At 34.7% G+C, this 21,407-nt stretch overlaps 1 protein-coding gene across 1 annotated transcript in view; it reads left to right on the top strand.

Annotated features, from left to right (window-relative positions):
- Positions 1 to 21,407, top strand: part of LOC148955176 (vitellogenin-1-like) — a 346,909-nt gene that overhangs the window by 114,925 nt on the left and 210,577 nt on the right. Inside the window, exon 3 of the mRNA XM_089100639.1 lies at positions 911 to 1,015. Within this exon, the coding sequence (XP_088956765.1) occupies positions 911 to 1,015 (105 nt within the window). The remainder of the gene's footprint in view (positions 1 to 910; positions 1,016 to 21,407) is intronic.

The raw sequence follows: 21,407 nt of genomic DNA, 5'->3' as shown, positions 1-21,407 counted from the left end.
TAACCCCACCCCCCTTCTTTAGAAGGAATAATGACTTACAGATTGTTTATAGAATGCAGAGTGCATTATGGGTGAAGAGGGGCTGATGTCCCTCTTGTTGTGGAAATGATAGCTTACTCTGGAAAACCATATTCAATTTGGAAAGAAAATACACTAAATTAGCACTTCTTGAAGCATTGCGACGCAAACATTACACTTTAATGTAAGGATTGGGTGTTGAGGGAGTGGTGGTGCGCTTCATATTTAGGATAATCTTGGGTATGGTAAGAAAACTAACCTAAAGTAAAGTTTAAAAAAAGTGTCTGAGGTGACAGACCAGCTCAGCATGAATTTATTGGATGGTCAATCTACTTACATCTTTCTTTCCTCTGGTTTAATTTTTAAGTATTGTCATGGACTCCTCCCTAACTTCTTCAAACAATTACATCTTTTAAATTCTGATCTACGAAAGGAATCTTGGGTTTCTTTTTCTCTCAGAAATGATATGGTTTCATAAAACCAAATCCGCAAGATCAGATTTCAATCCAGTTTTATGGTGTGCCCCTTTCTGGAATTCCCTACCAGTTCAAATTCGGCTATGTAATTCTTATGGACAATTTAAAAAACAACTAACCAACCACCTTATGCCTAGACAGTTAGTTCTCTCCTCCCTTTTTCCCCTTTATCTTTCCTTTTCAATTTGTTTACTTCATTTACTTTGATTGGCATGGTAGTTTTTTTTCTTTCTTGTCCTTCTGTTTGATTTTAGTGCTATTATTTTATGTTATGTTTAGTCTCCTACTCTCACAAGCCAAAGAGCCTCTGTGGTGGTCTAAAGTTTTGTAATTATTTCTGTGTTTCTTTCAAATAAATTGATTGATTGACTTCGGCTTAATTATGAACGCAGCTGTAACTTCTTTTCTTTCTTTAGTTGTCTGCAATCGATAGGCCTAAATCCTTTTCTGGAGCAGCTAATGGAGACTTGTTTCCCTCTCAACTCTTGTTGCCTTTCGCTGTAGAAGTGTCACAAGGAAAGGTGAGTTAATTTATTCATCTTCTAATTTTCAAGTGGATCAAACCATTAACCCCTTCTGACCCCAATTTTTTTCAGCCATTAAAAAAATCACATTCTCAAGTTTCTGAACGTATGGGACCTCTAGATATACTCTGCATGTTTTCAAGAATTTACCACGGCTGGAAAACGGAAACCTGGAATGTTGTCATTTGACAACAGCGGTCAGAAGTAAAAGTACTAATTATTAGTAAAAGTACTTATTATTAGTATTAGTAAAAGCACTAATTATTTAACACATTTATTTTCAACATAACTATTACAAAAACAGTCTCACAGCAATTTAGCTAACGTGGAATTCCACAAAACAGTTTTGGTTCTTGCATGGGTGCCGGCAGAGGGGGCCATGGACCCCCTTGGAAATTTTGGACTATAAAGGAATTATAAGGAAACTAAAGGAAAGAGAGCAGAATAGGGAAAAACTATGGAAAAAATGTGTGTTGCCCCATTGTTGGTTGCCTGCCAATAGATTTTGACCCCTAATAAGGAAAATATAAGTTCTAGTTTGTGACTGAGTGACCCCTTTCCAGTTTCCGCAAACATTTTTTCGATATGATTTGGTTGGAGCAACAAAATTTTTCAAAGTAATGAATAGTAAGTAAATAACGATACTTGTCAATAACGAAAGTATAAGAGCCTAACTATTGATCACTTAAAATCAAAGAATCAGCTTTTTATGGTGGTCCAAAATGTGTATTTCATGGGCGCCCACTGGGGGGGGGGGGTGCAGGGGACCATGGACCCCTCCCCCCGGGAATTTAGACCAGAGTAGGAAGAAATAAAAGTGTAACAACTAATCAAAGAAAAAGAATTTCTTATTTTAGTTTTTTCTTTAAGAACTGCTATGAAACTTATTTAGAATCGATTCAGAATTTAATTCAATTCTTAGGTCTGTAGAGTAAATACTCTCAAGGGCATTCTTATGCCTAGCAATAGTGCGACAAGCTTGATAAAGCTTACCGCATTTTGGAATTAATAAACAAAGAAAGTTTTATATATATACAGCGTCGTGCCCTACCAGGAGTCAGTTTGGTCTTGGTTTTTGCTCATATTTTGTCAAGCTAAAAACGTAAGTCTAATTTTTTATTCTTTTCCTTAATTTTTAATGTACATTCCTAGTTAAGGGGTAAGATTCTAATTTTTCTCAAGTCAATAAGAATTATCCTGTGTCTCTCCCATTGTTTGTATCCTATTATGAATTTTGCTTGCTTTTCTTTCATAATAATGAAACTTAACTTTTAACTTAAACCTGAACGGGAATTTAGTCAAGATACCAGACTTTGTGAATTAAAAATATTGCTCTTTTAATAAATCAACAAAAAATTAATAATTAATCAGCAAATAATTCTAAATAAATTAGAAATAAATGGCTTAAATTGAATAGTGAAATTAATAGTAGTTAGTAAAAATATTATTGAAATAGTAACCATTCTTTTTTTGTAGTAAAATTCTTGGTTTTTCTATACCGGTATAGAATCACATTTTAGTACCATTTACTGTTTGAAATATGATCAGTCCAAAGGTATCATGATCAGTCTGGTGGCCGGCGTTTACCCCCCCCCCTCCCCAATATCATGATGATAAAATAAGAAAAATTGTCACAATGCAGTCTACAATTTGAAATTCATTGCAGCCCAAAGCGAGTGTCAGACTACTCCCCTACCAGTTTTAACCAGTGTTGCCAGTTGCCAGACTGATTTTCTGCTAGAAACTAAAGAAGCCAGTACCCAGACGGATTTTGAATCTAATTTTAGCCTTTTAATGATGCCTCCTGCCAGACTGAAAATTTTCCTTGTGGCAATTGTGATTCCAGCCCCCTATGTGACCCTTCCCTCCCCTCCCTGTTAGTGCTGAAAAAAAACTCGAGTTCATTACCAACGAAATTTCTACTTTCATTGATCTTAGGGGGAATATAATTAAGAACACACTTAAGTCTGTGAATACAAATCAACAAATCGCTAATTTGAAACCAACTGCAATTCAATCCAGAAGCAATAACTCACAACACATGAATATTAATGAAGCAAGTGTCAACTCAAATATGAATTTAATCGGTCACCTAGTTCCAGAGGTCAGTGACAACTTAAATGAGAACTCAATCAATATTCCAGATCCAGAGGTCAGTGACAATTTAAGTGTGAACTCAGCCAAAATTCCAGATCCAGGGGTCAGCGACAACTTGAGTATTATTAGTAAATTGGTTCCTGAAGCCAAATCAGGGAAGAATTCTACTACCTGCCGATTTCACTTGGCCAACAAGTGTATAAGAAAGAGTGATTATACCTTTATTCACCCTTATATATCTTTTTTAACTACTGGTTATTGTAACGATAAGTATTGTTCCCTTTCCCATTCCAAAGCCTGCCATATTTCAAAGTGGTCTATGTTTTGAAACTAAGTGCATGTTATTACATTTGAAAAACAGGGATTATTGTGCATTAGCCAGGCGCAGTAAAGCTTTTAATATGAAAATAGTTACAAGTTCCCAATCAACCCACAAGCGGAGCCCCCTTAATTCAATTAGTAAAATTAGCTCTTCAGCGCATACTCTTCCTTTTTTATCCCAAATCCACCCTGCACACTCAAAAAACTTCCACCTTTACCACCCAGAAAAAAACTCCATATTCCCAGCAAAATCCCTTCCCTCTTAACACTCCAGTTAACTCCTCCCAAATTGAACCCCCTGAAAATACCACCGTCTTATTTCCCTCCCAAATAATATCAGACAAGAGTGACCCAGGTTTAAGAGATGTGGCCCCTTTCTCTCAATCCCTCCTTGCTCAACCCAACCAGAAGTTTAATCCTGCTTCTCAAATGAATCCCAGCCTTCATCCCGAAAAAGATGCCTCGCCTTTCCCAGATGCATGTTCTTCCCACCCCCACTGTCTCCCACAAATAAGAAACAAAAAATTACCCTCATTAGTAAACGTTTTACTTTCCAAAAGTTGCTTGTTACGAACACCAAATGCCTGAATTTCGACAAATTGATCGAGCTAGAGGCCCTCTGTCAAGTACACAAAATTGATGTAATTGCACTAACTGAGGTCCAAGCACAGAACCCTGATTTATTGAGAATTAGTAACTACTCCTAATTCATAAAACTTCGTTCTCATGATAACCTCCTAGGTAAAAAGGGAGGCGGAATACTATTATTCGTAAATAATTATCTCTTTCCTAAATTAATTCATACTCCTAACCTTTCAGATTACGATGAAATCATTTGGGTAAGTGTAAGAACCAAAGTTTTACCACACCCCTTTAATTTGATTGTGTTTTGCTGCTTCTATTATTCCCCAAATCAAAACGCTGCACAAAGACAGCGATTCTACCAACAACTGCATAGTAGTGCCGAATTTGTCCTATGCAAATTCCCGAGCGCCGGTATTTTCTTAGTAGGTGATGCTAATGATCTAAAGTTAAATTCCCTTTGTAGTTCCCTAAACTTAAAACAAATAGTAAAAATACCAACAACAAAAGGAAATTCAACCCTTGATTTGATTTCCACCAATATGCAGGCTTTCTATGCCCCTCCTGTCCCCTGGCCCCCGTTAAGAGGAAGTTACCATTTTTGTTTATTAACGGAGCCTCTCAATAGCTTTAATCATACTTTTTCTGTTACTGAGTTCTCTTATCCCCCAATTTCCAATGATGGCCTTTATACCTTTGGATCTCGGATTACCAATGAAAACTGGCTGGCTCTCAAAGGAAAAAATGACATTAATTTTAAAGTCTCTGAATTCCAAAATCTGATTAAAACAAAATACATAAATTCCCTCACTGTGAAAAAAGTAAAAACATATTCTAATGACAAACCATACATTGATAGTAAATTGAAAAAACTCATTAGAATCAAATTGAATCTACTAAAGAGTGGTAAAACATCCGAAGTGAACTCACTGCGTAAACATATAAGAAAAGAAATACATAAATCTGCTTCTTCATATTACAAGTGCAAAATCCAGGATTTATTTTCTACAGAGCCAAAACAATGGTATAATAGAATAAAGAAAATTTGTGGGAAAACACATAATAATATAGATTTCCATTTCCAAGAAGACCCTTCAGTTACAGCCAATGATCTGAACAGGTTTCTTTCTTCCATAGTTCAGAGCCTCCCTTCCCTTTCTTTTGACACTCCTTATGATTTGTGCTCATTCAATTTTCCCGTTATTTCGCCCTCGGATGTGGAGGCAAAACTTAAGAACATTAAAAAGTGTATTTCTTGTCAATTAGACATTGCGATTGTACTAATTAAAGCATTAGCTGGCCATCTTTCAGAATCTTTGTCCTTACTTTTTAATTAAATTACCCCTACTGGTAGATTCCTCCCAAATTGTTGGAAATTAGGGTTTATTACTCCCGTAAAAAAAAAGGTAACAATCATGATTTTGATAGTGTCCGTCCCATTACTCTTACTCCAGTTTTTTTGAAGTTATATGAAAGCTTTTTAGCTGAGTGGTTGAAAGTAAAGATAATCCCAAATGTTGACCAAAGACAATTCGGAAACCTACGCTCTTCATCTAATACCCACTATCTTTTTCACTTTATGGACACAATATATAACACACTCGAAAACCCCAATACCTGGCTCAATGTTATCGCTGTTGACTTGCAAAAAGCTTTTGATTTAATCAACCAGAATGTATGATTAGAAAACCTATCTAATAACTTTCAAGTTGACCCATATTTAATTGGAATAATTGCGTTTTTCTCTCTAACAGAACGCAAGTCGTGAAATACCTGAATGTATATTCTGATCCCCTCCCAATTTATAATGATGTGCCCCAAGGAGCCCTCTTAGGTTCTTTTTTATTTCCTACAGTGAAAAACAGCCTTGGTGTTTATTTTCTAGATAGATGGAAATTCGTTGGTGATCTAACCGTCTCACAAACATGTTTCAAAAATTCAAAAAGCAACCCAATGGACATCTTGGAATCGATATCAACCGAAGCTCTTACTGATGATATGAATGTCAACCCTTTAAAGTCAACTGTTCTTACTATTAATTTCCTTAAAACTCCCCCTTCTTTCTCCTGCCCAATCCCCCCTGAAATGTCTGTTACCACTATGAAATTACTGGGCGTTACCATCTCAAGCGACTTAAAATGGGATTGTCATATTAATGATATCTTAAAACGTGCAAATGCCACATTTTCCCTCCTTAAACTCCTAATGAAATTTAAATACCCTAAATCGCACTGTTTGAGGATTTTCCTGTCAATTGTACGCCCAACCCTCAAGTACGCTTGTCCTGTTTGGCATTCTGGCATTTCCATTGAATTGTCGGACAGAACAGAGCTGGTCCAAAAATGGTGCCAAAGAATTATCTTTAATGAGGGTAAAGTGCCTTTTATTTTCCTTCTTAGGAAAGCTAATCTTGTCACCCTTAAGGAAAGGAGAGCAAAAATTACCTTGCGTTTTGCTAACAATGCCCTTCATAGTCCTTGAACAACACCCTTTTTCTCAGGTCAATATTCACCCCTTAGACCCTGCCTCCCGCGTTCTGTGTCAACTAAAATCCCCCTTCTTGCCCCAATAAGAGTTTGCACTGAAAGATATAGAAGAACTTTTATCCCTTACATAGTTGACATTTTCAACCAACGAATCTCCACTGCCCCCCTCCCTCACTCACTCTTTGCCTCATAGTTATTAATTTTAATGCCCATTTTGCAAATTTGGAGGTTTTATATTTATGTTTGTTAGTCACCAACTAAATTAATTTTACGTTTTAATTTTACTTTATCCCCTTGTTAATTTTACGAGTTTTCGTTTTTTTTTGGCATTTTTGCTGACTTGACATTGGCCTTCTAATTTTATGAGTTTTTTTTAACATTTTTACGTATTTGACATTGACCCTTTTATAATTTCCTGTTGTTTTTTGATTGTTTGTTTTTGTTGTTTGTTAAATAAAGTCAAGTCAAGTCAAGTTGTTCTTTTTTCACTTTATTTGACGCTAAAGTGCGAATTCGGCCCTTTTGGGCTTGTGATAGCCGTCTTTCAGCAATAAATCTTATCTTATCCTTCTCAAGATTGCAACCGGATCATACGACATATTCTCGAACTTTTGCAAAAGCTTTTACCCAGATCCATATCTGCTTAATCGACAGTATTTAATGCAATGAACATTCCGAACAGGGCATAAATCGAAAGTTGTCTTTTTTTAATGGTTCTATAGTGACAATACCTTGTCAACGAGTTTGACATAGTAGCTAACTGGTTAAAACTCAAAAATGATGCTTAACTGATAAAAGATATACTTCTTTGTATTTGTTTTTTACCACAAAATTTATTTATCCTCCAATCTCCACTCTTCTGGTATCTGCCCCCCCCCTGGAAAATTTTCTGCGGGCGCCCTTGGTGTATTAACACAAATTTTTAACATTGGACGTTATCGTCTCTTACTAGGTTGCTAGCTACCGCTGCAACCCAGATGACAGAAAGTTTCCTATATAGGGTTTTTAGAAAAGGCGGTTCTAATGGTGTACTTTTTAATTTGATCTGGCTCTATTTTTAGGAGTTATGGGTTATTATATTTCTTAACATTGGACATGATCGTCTCTTACTAGGTTGCTAGCTACCGCTGCAACCCAGATAAAATTATCTTGTCGAGAGATAAATGTGTATAAATGTCTTTGGAGATAAAATTGCCCCCTACAGACCTTAGGGAAAGGTTTTTAAATTATAAAATTTGCCCATTGTCCACGTATAGTATTTGTTATTGGGAAGCATGCATACATTTTTCGGGTGGGGAGAGGACGGTGAATTTTTGCGGGGAGGTTTTTGCACTAGGAGAATTTTCAATGGAAAGGGAAGTTTCCAAGGGGTGAACTTTTCAGGGGAAATTTTACACCGGGTAAATTTGCCTGAATTTCTATACGAAATTTCTTCATATGTCTTGCTTTTTTTTTACCAATTGAATTTTACATGTGATGTTAAAGGTAATTGTCCGAGATAAATTTTTGCCTGGATTGAATTGTCCAGAGGATATTTCTCTGGGTAGGGGGATTTTTCCGTAGAGGTGGAGCCAAATATCCTGGCGTTATTTAAAAAAAAATCTGAAATTACTTGACACCTTTATATTTCATAACTATAAAAAATGGTCTTTTTCAAAGTGACAACTAGATAAATACAAGAAATTCAGGAAACAGGAAACAAGAATACAGTAAAATACAGAAATTCCCAGCATTCCGTTAAGGAGAAACATTTCTGATTATGGGTGCTCTTGTAGTGTAAGCAAAAGTTGAATGCATATTCTTACCAAAATTACCCCGTAGGCCTGTTGTTTTCCTTGTGTTTTCTATAATTATACGAACTTTCTTGTGCACTAATTATTAATAAACGAATACACCAAGGGCACCCGCAGAAAAATTTACAGGGGGAGGGGGCAGATACCAGAATAGCGGAGATTGGAGGATAAATAAATTTTGTGGTAAAAAAAAATACAAAGAAGTATATCTTTGATCAGTTAAGCATTATTTTTGAGTTTTAACCAGTTAGCTACTATGTCAAACTCGTTGACAAGCTATTGTCACTATAGAACCATTGAAAAAAGACAACTTTCGATATATGCCCTGTTCAGTGAGTTCATTGCATTAAATACTGTCAATTAAGCAGATATGGATCTGGGTAAAAGCTTTTGCAAAAGTTCGAGAATAGGACATATAAGCCGGTTGCAATCTTGAGAAGGATTTCAAATTTTAGCATTGTGACAATTTTTCTTATTTTATCATCATGATATTGGGGAGGGGGGGTGGTAAACGCCGGCCACCAGACTGATCATGATACCTTTGGACTGATCATATTTCAAACAGTGAATGGTACAAAAATGTGATTCTATACCGGTATAGAAAAACCAAGAGTTTTACTACAAAAAAAGAATGGTTACTATTTTACTAGTATTTTTACTAATTACTATTAATTTTACTATTCAACTTAAGCCATTTATTTGTACTTTATTTAGAATTATTTGTTGATTCATTATTAATTTTTTGTTGATTTATTAAAAGAGCAATATTTTTAATTCACAAATTCTGGTATCTTGACTAAATTCCTGTTCGGGTTTAAGCTAAAAGTTAAGTTTCATTATTATGAAAGAAAAGCAAGCAAAATTCATAATAGGATACAAATAATGGAATAGACACAGGATAATCCTTATAGACTGAAGCAAAATTAGAATATTACTCCTTAACTAGGATTATACTTTAAAAATTAAGGAAAAGAATAAAAAAAATAGAATTACGTTTTAGCTTGGCAAAATATGAGCAAAAACCAAGACCAAACTGACTCCTGGTAGAGCAAGACGTTGTATATACATAAAAAATTTCTTTGTTTATGAATTCCAAAATGAGGTAAGCTTTATCAAGCTTGTCGCACCATTGCTGGGCATAAGAATGCCCTTAAGAGCACTTACTCTACACCCTAAATCGGTTTTCGGTTTCGGTCTCCTTTAGATAGATAAATAATGACCTACATTGAGTTAATCTAATACCTAAGAATTGAATTAAATTCTGAATCGATTCTAAATAAGTTTCATAGCAGTTCTTAAAGAATAAACAAAAATAAGAAATTCTTTTTCTTTGATTAGTTGTTACACTTCTATTTTCTTCCTACTCTGGTCTAAATTCGAGGGGGGGGGGGTCCATAGCCCCCCTGCCCCCCTGGCGGCGCCCATGAAATAAAAATTTTGGATCACCATAAAAAGCAGATTCTTTGATTTTAAGTTATCAATAGTAAGGCTCTTATACTTTCGTTATTGACAAGGATCGTTATTTACTTACTATTCATTACTTTGAAGAATTTTGTTACTCCACCCAAATCACACCAAAAAAATCTGTGTCGGAAACTGGAGAGGAGTCACTCAGTCACAAACTAGAACTTAGATTTTCCTTATTAAGGGTTAAAATCTAATGGCAGGCAGCCAACAATGGGGCAACACACATTATTTCACGGTGTTTCCTTATTCTGCTCTCTTTCCTTTGGTTTCATCAAAACTACTTTCAAGCCAAGAGTTTCATCTAAAAATAAGCCAACATCTGCAGACATTATAGCCAAAAGTTGGAAGTAGAACTAAGCCATTAGTTGCGGGTACAACTAAATCAAAAGCTGCAGACAATTAAGCCAACATTTGCATCTAACGCAAAGCCAACAGCTGCAGATAATTGAGCCAATAGTTACATATAAGAACCAGCCAACAACTGGAGACAATTAAGCCAACAATTGCAAATAAATTTAAGCCATTAGCTGCGGGTACAACTAAGCTAAAAGCTGCAGAAAATTATGATAACAGTTGAATCTAAACTAAGCCAGCAGCTACTGACAATTAAGCCAACAATTGCATCTAAAACTAAGCCAACAGCTGCAGACAATTAAGCCAACAGTTGCATCTAAAACTAAGCCAATAGCTTTAGACAATTAAGCCAACAATTACAAGTTAAACTAAGCCATTAGCTAAGTACGCACACACGCTCATACACAACTTAACCTAACTGAACCCAAACTCAACCTAACTTAAGTTAACCTAACCTAAACTAATTTAACCTAACTTAACCTAAATTAACCCTATTTAACCTAACTTAACTTAACCTAGCCTAACTTAACCTAACCTAGCCTAGCTTAACCTAGCTCTAAACTAAAACACTAAACTAAACAAACTAAACTAAACAAAACTCTTAACCTAGCCTAACTTAACCTAACCTGGCCTAACTTAACCTAGCTCTAACAGGACAATATCATCAAACATAACAATTCATCTATATATTGTGGTAGTACAGTGGGTTTGACCCAAGGTTGGAATTACAAGATACAGAGATGGAACTTTGAGTAGCAACACACTGGAGGGGCAACGCAGGGATCTTTTTTGCCAAGAAGCGTCATTAATCCGATTACATTATATACAATACATCCTTTATAAACAGTTGCTACAGCAATGTCGCTGGAGGACTCTCCTCTGAATATGGAGGATTATGTTCGAATAACTAACGAATTTTCAGTTTATTTTGTTTTTGGTGATCTTCCATCATTTGTTTCACAGTTCGTTTTTTTACTTTTTGTTCTGCCGTTTCTTCTTTTTTCTTATTTTTTTTCTTAGAAAAAAATGACTTCATTTTATTGAAAAATGACTCAATTTATGACTCCGGATCTCTTTTAGTTTCCAAGCTTTCTATAGGTGATTTTCACGCAAAGATTCAGATCTTGATTGAGCGTCAATGTCGGTTTTTTCATTTAGAGAAGAACCAGCTGAATTACTTACTGAAGCAAATTTTACAGTTTTTGATGAAGCTACACTACTTTCCTGTTTTACTGAATCTGTATCCTTAGAATTTATAATAATATTGTGTAACACTGAAGTGTTTTCGCCCTCAGAAGACACTGAAGAGCTTTCTGTCGATCCACCATATGATTCACTCGAGGCATGAGATGATTCACTGCTTGCAGTGGCATATGAATCGTCTGATACGGAATCATCTCTTATAGATGACTTTGTCGTGCCATTACTTTCTGAAGTTTCTTCGCTTCCTGAAGCTCCTTCAAAATCTGAAATTTTTTCGCTTTCTGAAGCTCCTTCACTTTCTGAATATTCAGAATCCTGCGATTCTTCTCTGCTCTCTCTTGAGGATGCTGAGATTTCACTGATGTTGGAGGAATTGTTGGAGGAATTTTCCAAATCTTCTTCTCTGTTAACCGACTGATCTGAATTTCTTACTGAGGCAAATTTTACAGTTTTTGATGAATTTACACCACTTTCCTGTTTTGCTGAATCTGTGTCTTTAGAAGTTATAATAATGTTAAATAACACTGAAGTGTTTTCGCCCTCAGAAGACACTGAAGAGCTTTCTTTCAATCCACCAGATGATTCACTCGAGGCATGAGATGATTCACTGCTTGCAGTGGCATATGAATACTCTGATACGGAATCATCTCTTATAGACGACTTTGTCGTGCCATCACTTTCTGAAGTTTCTTCGCTTTCTGAGGCTCATTCACTTTCTGAAGTTTCTTCGCTTTCTGAAGCTCCTTCACTTTCTGAATATTCAGAATCTTGTGATTCTTCTCTGCTCTCTCTTGAGGATGCTGAGTTTTCACTGATGTTGGAGGAATTGTTGGAGGAATCTTCCAAATCTCCTTCTCTGTTAGACGACTGATCTGATGCTTTTTCACTTTCTGAAGATTCAGAATATTGTAAAAAAAAATTCAAATCTGTTTAATATCGGCGTTCTTCCATTGCCATATCGTACAGAAGATGATATTTTAATAGTATGTTGAGATGTGCATTCACTTTTACGGATTTCATCCATCAGTTTAGGAAAACCTGACTTTTTTTCTGGCTGTTTTTGCTTCTGCCATCGATGGCTATTTTTTTGTATTATTCAGTATTTCTTTTATTCCTTCGGGATTGATTTTTGTAAGTAGTTCTTCTGTTAAAGGCTTTTTGGATTCTCCAGTTTTTTCCACTGGTGGTATTTGAACTTCACCATATTTTGTCTTTATTGGATCACTTTTATTGGAAAACAATCCTCTTATACTGTCAATGCACTTTTCAGCAACACTACTAAAAGTATCCAGAACTGGCACATTCAACTTCTTTTCTTAAAATATAATCCTCCCACAACTCCAATGGTTAATACTGATCCATAAGCTAATTTTATTTTTACTAGACAATCCATAACGTAAAACATGATATCACGTATCGAGTAACTAAAACCTAACAAAGAAGAAAACTAACTTAAAAATTTTCAGGTATCTCTAGTTTAAATTAAAAAATTAAATATTATTGGTCAGACACCTTAAGTATTTTTGCATTTTACATAATAGCTTTAGCGAAGTGATTGAAGGGCAACTAACCCCCCTCTCACGCCCACGATTTCCCCAAACACATACAATCAAAATTTTTGGATATCCATTTTGTTCAACGTAGTCGAAAGTTCTGGAAATTAGGTCTTTTAGGATGATAACCCCATCAGAGCCCTCAGTGCAAGGGTTGTAAGTTATGCCCTGGGGGCATATAAGGTTTATATAGAAAGATACTTTAGAAATTTCAAAAGGGGCTCATTTGATCGGAAATTGAAATTGCCCTTTTTAATAGTTAAAAGTGAATGGAGAGTAATTAACCCCCCTCTCACGCCCACCATTTCCCCAAACATATTCTATCAAAGTTTAGAGATAGCCATTTTGTTAAACGTAGTTGAAAGTTCTGGTAATTATGTATTTAAGGATGACAAACCCCACAGAGCCACGAGGGCAAATGTTGTAAGTTATGCCCTTGGGGCATACAAGAATTTTGTAGAAAGAGTTGTCGTAAAAACTTCAAAAGGGGCTCATTCAATTGGAAGTTGAGAGGGCTAGTGCCCCTTTTAATAGTTGAAAGTGATTGGGGGGTAACTAACCCCCCTCTCACGCCCACCATTCCCCCAAACACATTTTCATAAAATTTTCAGATAGCCATTTTGTTCAACGTTACAGAAAGTTCTGAAAATTAGGTCTTTGGGGATGAAAACCCATCCCCCCAGCCCTAAGGGCAAGGGTTGTAAGTTATGCCCTGGGGGTGTATAAGGTTTTTATTGAAAGTGTTGTCGTAGAAACTTCAAAAGGGCTCTTTTGATTGGAAATTGAAAGGGCTAGTGTCTTTCTTAATAGTGGAAAATAATTGGAGAGCGACTAGCGCTCCTCTCACGTCCACCATTTTCCCAGACACATCCAATCAAAATTTTGAGATAACCATTTTGTTTAACATAGTTGAAAGTTCTGGAAATTAGCTCATAGAGGATGACAACCACCCTCACAGCCCTTAGGGTAAGGGTTGCAATTTATGCCCTGAGGGCATAAAAGCTGTTTATAGAAAGTGTTGTCGTAGAAACTCAAAAAGAGCTCATTTGAGTGGAAACCGAAAGGCCTAGTGCCCTTTTTAATAGTTAAAAGTAATTAGAATGCTTGACATTTTTATAGTAAATATCGATGTGGGTATAATGTATTATTTTGTTGTTGTTGTTGTTCTTTGTACTAGGGCACTTTATATCGAAGGAGTTGTCGTAGGAACTTCGAAAAGGGCTCATTCGATTGAAAATAGAAAGGGCTGATGTCCTTTTTAATAGTCAAAAGTGATTTGAGGGAAACTAATCCCCCTGCCACGACCACCCTCCCATTTGCCTTCATGTTTAAAAACTAAATGTTTCCATAAGATTAAATCAAATTACACGGTGTTAATGCTTATTTCCAATAAGGCATCTCAACTAGTATCCCAAGAACGACGACTAAGGGTATTATGTTCAAAATTTCGGGGCTACTTCTGCTCTTAAAATTTAACCAAATCAAAATAACGTAAATGTATCCAAGCTATTAAAGAAAGTAAACAGATTTTTTTTTGCAAAAGGTATTAAGTTTTTCGTTTCAGGTCAACAAGAGGAGGTATGAAACTAAATTAAACACTACTATTTGTGTCCAGATTTTTAAAAGGGTGCATGTTGTTAAAAATTGCAGAAAATTTTTCTCCAGCATACAAATAGCAAGCCAAACTATAAATTCCTAAAAACAAAAAGATTTAAAGTATCATTTTCTTTTTCCCTGAAAAGACTATGTCAATATAAAACGAACAGAAATGAATTAAAAAAACTTTGTTCCACAAAAGAAGTTTTTCAAAGAAAAGAAAAAAAGGAGGGGGGAAGCTTTTCAACCATCTACCAGTGAACATGTCACAGGAAAATTCCCATATACAAAAAGTTCTCTCTAATATATAGCGTACATTTGAATATCTAGGGGGAGGGGAAGCCACCCCATTCCCTACGCCCATGATGCAGAAGACATGTTTTAATTGCTGCATCATTTTGCCGTCTACTATTTGAATGATTCAATCTGGACTGTGCATTTGTATGTGTTAAAAACCTTTCCCTAGGGTCTTTAGGGGGCCATTTTATCTCCAAAGACAGTTATTTGGTCTTTCAAATATGCTGAATGAAAATGTTATCTCAAAATTTTTAACAGACAATTTTGGGAAAAAAGAGGCGTTGGAGGGGGCCTAGTTTCCATCCATTTTTTTGTCACTTAATAAGGACACTAGAACTTTTCATTTCTGTAAGAATGACGTCCTAGGCCCACTTGGTCAATATGATGACCCCTCGGAAAAAACAAAATAAATAAACACGCATCCGTGATCTTTCTTCTGGCAAAAATAATAAAATTCTACATTTTTGCAGATAAGAGCTTGAAATCTCTAGAGTAGGGTTCTTTGATGCGGTAAATTTGATGGTGTGATTTTCATTAAAACTCTAGCACTTCTAGAGGGTCTTTCACCCTTTTTTCGAAAGTCAGACAAATTTTCTCAGGCTCTTAGCTTGTGATGGGTAAGACTAAACTTAATTGAACTTATATATTAACAATAGCATAATAAGCCAATTCTTTTGATATATCTATTGGTATCAAGATTCCGTTTCTTTCCAGTTTTGGGTACCATTGAGCCGGGTCGCTCCTTATTTACAGTTCGTTACCAGGAAGTGTTTGATTACCCATCAAAATCCAAACAGAGATCATTGAAACATTGATCTTTTCGCGTTACCAAAACTATTGTATTCATAAAACTTTACATTTTCAATAAATGTAATTAAAACAATAGAAAAGGCTTTTCAACTAAAGTAAGGAGCAAGTTCAAAACTTAAAATAAATTGAAATTATTCTGTATAAAAGGGGACTGCCCCCTTCTCAACACCTTGCTCACTCAACAAAAGTTTTCTATTACTTTGAAAAATCTCTTTTTCTCAATTGCAAGTTTTCTTTAAATATATGGACGAAATTCAAACTTCACAGTAAAGAGTAAGGAGGAGACAGCCCCCTCCATATAAACAATAATCTGTTCAAATAGGTCTCAAATCTGTTCCTTGCTTTCAATTGAAAAACTCCTTTTAATCATGCCCAGGCTTCAATCAACCGTCAATAAGAGTGGCGGTGAAAAGGTGTCGAGCTGCATCCAATGTCAACTTAAGAGCTGTAATATGTCAAGAGCTTGAACAGTCTAAATAGCAGACTAAGCTCAATGTATTCATTACAATAAATTCAGATCAATTGAGTGGACCATAAATGATGTCCATCTACAAACAAATTGCATGTTTGACCAACTTTAAAATTATCGAATCAGAAACCCTTAGTTTGAAGGATGATATTGGACCAAATTTTATTTTAGTGTCACTATACAGATTAGTTCTTCTCTTCATCACAGAAAATAGTTTCGTTTCTACGATATTTTTTGTTTTTGTTCTTAGGAGATGAAATTTCTGCAAAAATATTTTTTTTAAACAATATTTGAAGTTCTTCTCCATATATTAAGTAAATTTTCAAAGTTTTTGGAATGCTAAAAGTTAGTAAATTATTGCATATTTGGATATGACTATCATCTTTTCTTATCAAATCCCGGCACATTGATTTCAGCGTTAATGCGTTGAAGTCATAAGTTTTAAAAGCAAGGTTACAGAGTCTCGAAAACCACTTCTTAGCTAGTGCCACTTTTACATTCATCTTTTGTACTAGCCAAGTGAGCATTGAAAGATATATATCTTTCATGTTTATCATGGAAACATGATCTTTTCCATAAGGAAGGTTGTTTTTCCAAACAACTGCGTTGTTTTCGAGAAGATCTTCAGTTGCAGCAACATGTTTTTTAGAAAAAGCTAGCATTAAAGGCGTGTCATTATGAGAATTTAAAGCATTTATTCTGGCACCATTTGAAATCAGCAGCTTACAAACAGCAGCATCTCCATGCTCAGCAGCATTATGTAATGGTGTGTGACCCTCTAATATATCGGAGGTATTTATATTGGCACCATTTTCAATCAGCAGCTTAAAAATATCGAGATATCCTGTTATCTCGTTTATATCCTGTCTTTTAAGATATAGATATAGATTAAGAGAAAGATGTAATGGTGTTTGATTCCAAATATCAAAGGTATTTATATTGGCACCCTTTGAAATTAGTAGCTTACAAACAGCTACTTCTCCTTGATAAGCAGCCAGATGTAGCGGTGTCTGATAGCGGTAGCGGAAATTGGAAGCATGTATATTGGCACCTTCTGAAATCAGCAGCTTACAAACAGCTACGTTTCCTTGGTTAGCAGCATAACATAATGGAATCCATTCCCATGGCTGCCATGGCCCATTGTTTGAACCATTTACGCTAGCACCATTTGAAATCAGTAGCTTACAAACAGCTATGTTTTTATATTTCATAGCATAGCACAACGGTGTTTGATACCAATTGTTTAAGGCATTAACATTAGCACCACCTGAAATCAGCAGCTTACATAAAGCCAATTGTCCTTGTGCAGCAGCAGAATGTAACGATGTGTTACTCAAATCATTTATCGGCAATAACATTATGTAACTGGTCGAGTTAAAATCTGTAAGCTTAATCACGTAGCGAGTTGATTTTATCAAACAAAAAACAAACTAATTTTATAATTTTCAGGTATTTTTCTAGTTTGAATTAAAATATTAAAATTATTGCTAAGGCGCCATAAATATTTTGGCAGTTTACCTAATAACCTTGGAGATTCCGATCTAAAATTAAAAAAAAATTCAGCTTTCTTTTTCACGACTTAAAGAAACATTGCGCATTAGCCAAAAAAAAAATCAGTAATGACGCTTTTGGAATATGAAAAAATAGAAAATTTTCATGTATGGAGAAGTTTATATTAAATTGTTTAAAGAACAAAAAACTGGTAATTGCAAAAATATTTGTATATATTTTGACAAGGGATTACAACAATTCCAAAACCATAAAGAAGAAAACCAAAAAGTTTGAAGCTTAGTAGAAATTGTTGTTAACAGCGATGTTAGAATTTCTAACAATGATTTCTACTAAGCTTCAAACTTTTGGTTTTCTCTTTTAAGGTTTTGGAATTGTTATAATCCCTTGTCAAAATATATACAAATACTTTTTTTAATTACCAGTTTTTTGCTCTTTAAACAGTTTAATATTAACTTCTCCGTTCATGAAAATCTTCAACTTTTCCACATAAGAGTGCAATGTCATTGCAATACTGATGTATATAGAATGACGTCACTCACATAAAAAAATTCATTGTTTTTCCAACAACGATTTCTACTAAGCTTCAAACTTTTGGTTTTATTTTTTAACGTTTTGAAATGTTGTAATCCCTTGTTAAGATACATGTAAATATTTTTGCAATTACCAGTTTTTTGCTCTTTAATCAATTTAATGTATTCTCAACCTATTCAAAGATATTCTGATTCAAAGTCAATTCAAAAATATTTGATTATTACAGCAAGTTCGATTTCTAACATTGATTTCTACTAAGCTTCAAACTTTTGTTTTTTTTTTAAGGTTTCGGAATTATTGTAATCCTTCAGCTATTGGCATAGTTTTACACGTATATTGTACTTGCAGCTGTTGACTCTATCGTCTGAAGATGTTTGCTTTATTGTACCTGCAGCTATTGACATAGCTGTTACTGTAAATTATTTTAGTTTCTGTTCAAATAGGCCCTCTCGCAAAATTCTAGGAACTCTGGGTCAACACGATTACCCCTGGGGAAAAGAAAAAAAGGCAAATAAACACGCATCCGTGATCTTTCTTCTGGCGAAAAATACAAAATTCCACATTTTTGCAGGTAGGAGCTTGAAACCTCTACAGTTAAGTTCTCTGATGCGTTGAATCTGATGGTGTGATTTTCATTAAGATTCTATGACTTTTAGGGGATATTTCCCCCTTTTCTGGAAAATAAGGCAATTTTCTCAGGCTCGTAACCTTTGATGGATATGAGTAAACTTGATGAAACTTGTACATTTAAAATCAACATAAAAATACAATTCTTTTGATGTATCTATTGATATTGAAATTCCGTTTCTTAGAGTTTTGGTTACTATTGAGACGGCAAAAGCACAGGAATGGTAAATACATAAATAAACACAGGCTAAAACACATCTTGACATTATAACCGAATTATAATTGAATTACTCTTTACTGGGTTCAGAGTAGACCGCCATTTAATATAGGCATTTTTTTCAACTGATATATAATCTACATTTATAACGAACTAAATCGATCCCTTATGTATATTACAAACAGGAAAAACCCATGGTTTTTCATATTTGGAATAGTAAGAGACGACCTTGAAAAAGTCGGGCAAACTTCCATTTAACAGAAGATTTTATTATCTTAATTTTTACTTACTATGTGCAGTGGTTTGTTCTTTACCCGGTTTTAGCTATATCCCCTGAAAGTAGCTTAGGCCCTATTTATCACGAACGTTATTGATCCTTTATGTAAGAAAAGAAAAGCAAAAAAACAAATAAACAAGCATCCGTAATCTTTCTTTTGGCAAAAAATATCAAATTGACATTTTTGCAGATAGAATCTTGATACCTCTACAATAAGGTTTTCTGATACGCTGAATCTCATGGTGGGATTTTAATTAAAATTTTATCACTTTTAGGGGGTGTTTCCCCCTTTTTTTAAAATAAGGTAAGTTTTCTGAGGCTCGTAACTTTCTATGAATATGGGTAAACTTGAAGAAACTTATATATTTAAAATCAGCATAAAAATCCGATTCTTTTGACGTATCTATTGATATTAAAATCCCGAGACGAGTAACTCTTGCAGATAGTAACTTGAAACCTCTACAGTAAGGTTCTCTGATACGTTGAATCTGATGGTGTTATTTTCATTAATATTCTATGACTTTTGGGGGGTGTTTCCCCCTGTTTTTGAAAATAAGGCAATTTTTTCAGGCTTGTAACTTTTGATGGGTCAAACTAAACTTAATGAAACTTATATATTTAAAATTTTCATAGAAATCCAGTTCCTTTGATGTGTCTATTGGTATCAACGTTCTGTTTTTTAAAGTTTCGGTTACTATTGAGCCGGTTCGCTCTTATTATACAGTTCGTTACCACGAATTGTTTGATTATAATAACATAAACTATTTTAAAATTAGATCCTTAAGAGCCTGTATTGCGCAGGGATTAGTTTGTTTTATATCTACTCCGAAGGTCGCAGGCTCAATTCCTGCTGCAGGTAACTTTTACCCATTTGCAGATTTAAAGTCTAAACAAAACATCTATTAAGAACTGCTACAAGAGATCCTTTTGACCGAAAAGCTTATGATGAACTTTGATGATCCTTTAAGTAATTTTAATTTAATCATTTCAGCATAACATAAACTATTTAAAAATTGTATCCTTGGTAGCCTATATGGTAGAGTAGATAGCTTGTTGGAATTCTAATCCGAACGTCACAGGTTCATTTCCTGCCAAAGTAAATTTTTACACATTTGTCAATTTAAAGTCTAAACAACTTCTATTAATAACGACTACATGATATTCTCTTGACTGACACCATTTATGATGAACTATATTGATTCTTTATGTAACTTTACTTTAAACCATAGCGATCTTTTATGTACTTACTATACAGTTCGTTACCACAAACTGTTTGATGAAAACTAAAGTAAAATACTTTTTTATTTTTTACCTCAAGTCACTCTTTACGTCATGTATGGTTATTCTTGTCGAAAGATAAACGTGTATAAATATTTCATTCACTTATCACTTCATATATGGATATACGAGAAAAATTAGTCCCTTTGTATCTTTTTAACAAGTTGTAAACAGTAACCTTATCAATGTGATTATAATAACTTTATATTCGTTCTTTATTAGAAAAACCCAGAAACCCTTATTACAAAAAGCTAAAAGCCTACGGATTTTCTTCTTTGGAATAGTAAGAGACGAACCTTAAAGAATCAGGTAGCTTATTAAGTCCAATATATGTAATGCTTTGTTATTCTAATGATCAACTTTTAATAAGGCGTTTCTTACTTTGTTGCTAGATACCACTGCAGCCCGAATTATGTAATTACTAGGTTGCTAGCTACCGGTGCAACCCAGATATTCTTATTTTTCTTACAATGGCCTTAAGGTTCGTTCTTTACTGTAGAGAAAGGGACAGAAAGTTTTCTATTTTGGGATTTCGAACAAGGCGGTTCTAACGGTGTAGTTCTTGTTTTGATCTACCTCTCTTTTTAGGAATTATGGGTGATTATATTGCTTAACATTGGACGTGATCGTCTCTCACTAGGTTGCTAGCTACCGCTGCAACCCGGATAATTGAAATAATCATGTACATAATAATTCCTTTTATTACTTCAGTTACTATGGGCTACAGTTCGTTCCTTAGTGTAATAAAAAAAAAGTCATCTTTGGAAGAAATGATTTCTTAACGAACACAATTAAAATAATCATCTACACAATGACTCCTTTTATTACTTCAGTTACTATAGGCTACAGTTCGTTCCTTAATGTAATAAAAAAAGTAATCTTCGGAAGAAATGATTTCTCAAAGAATATGATTAAAATA

Source organism: Artemia sp. Qi Xiang Cuo, chromosome 2 (assembly GCF_049724085.1).
Source record: "Artemia sp. Qi Xiang Cuo chromosome 2, ASM4972408v1, whole genome shotgun sequence".
NCBI classification, from domain to species: domain Eukaryota; kingdom Metazoa; phylum Arthropoda; class Branchiopoda; order Anostraca; family Artemiidae; genus Artemia; species Artemia sp. Qi Xiang Cuo.
This window is presented reverse-complemented; position numbering and strand designations above follow the sequence as displayed.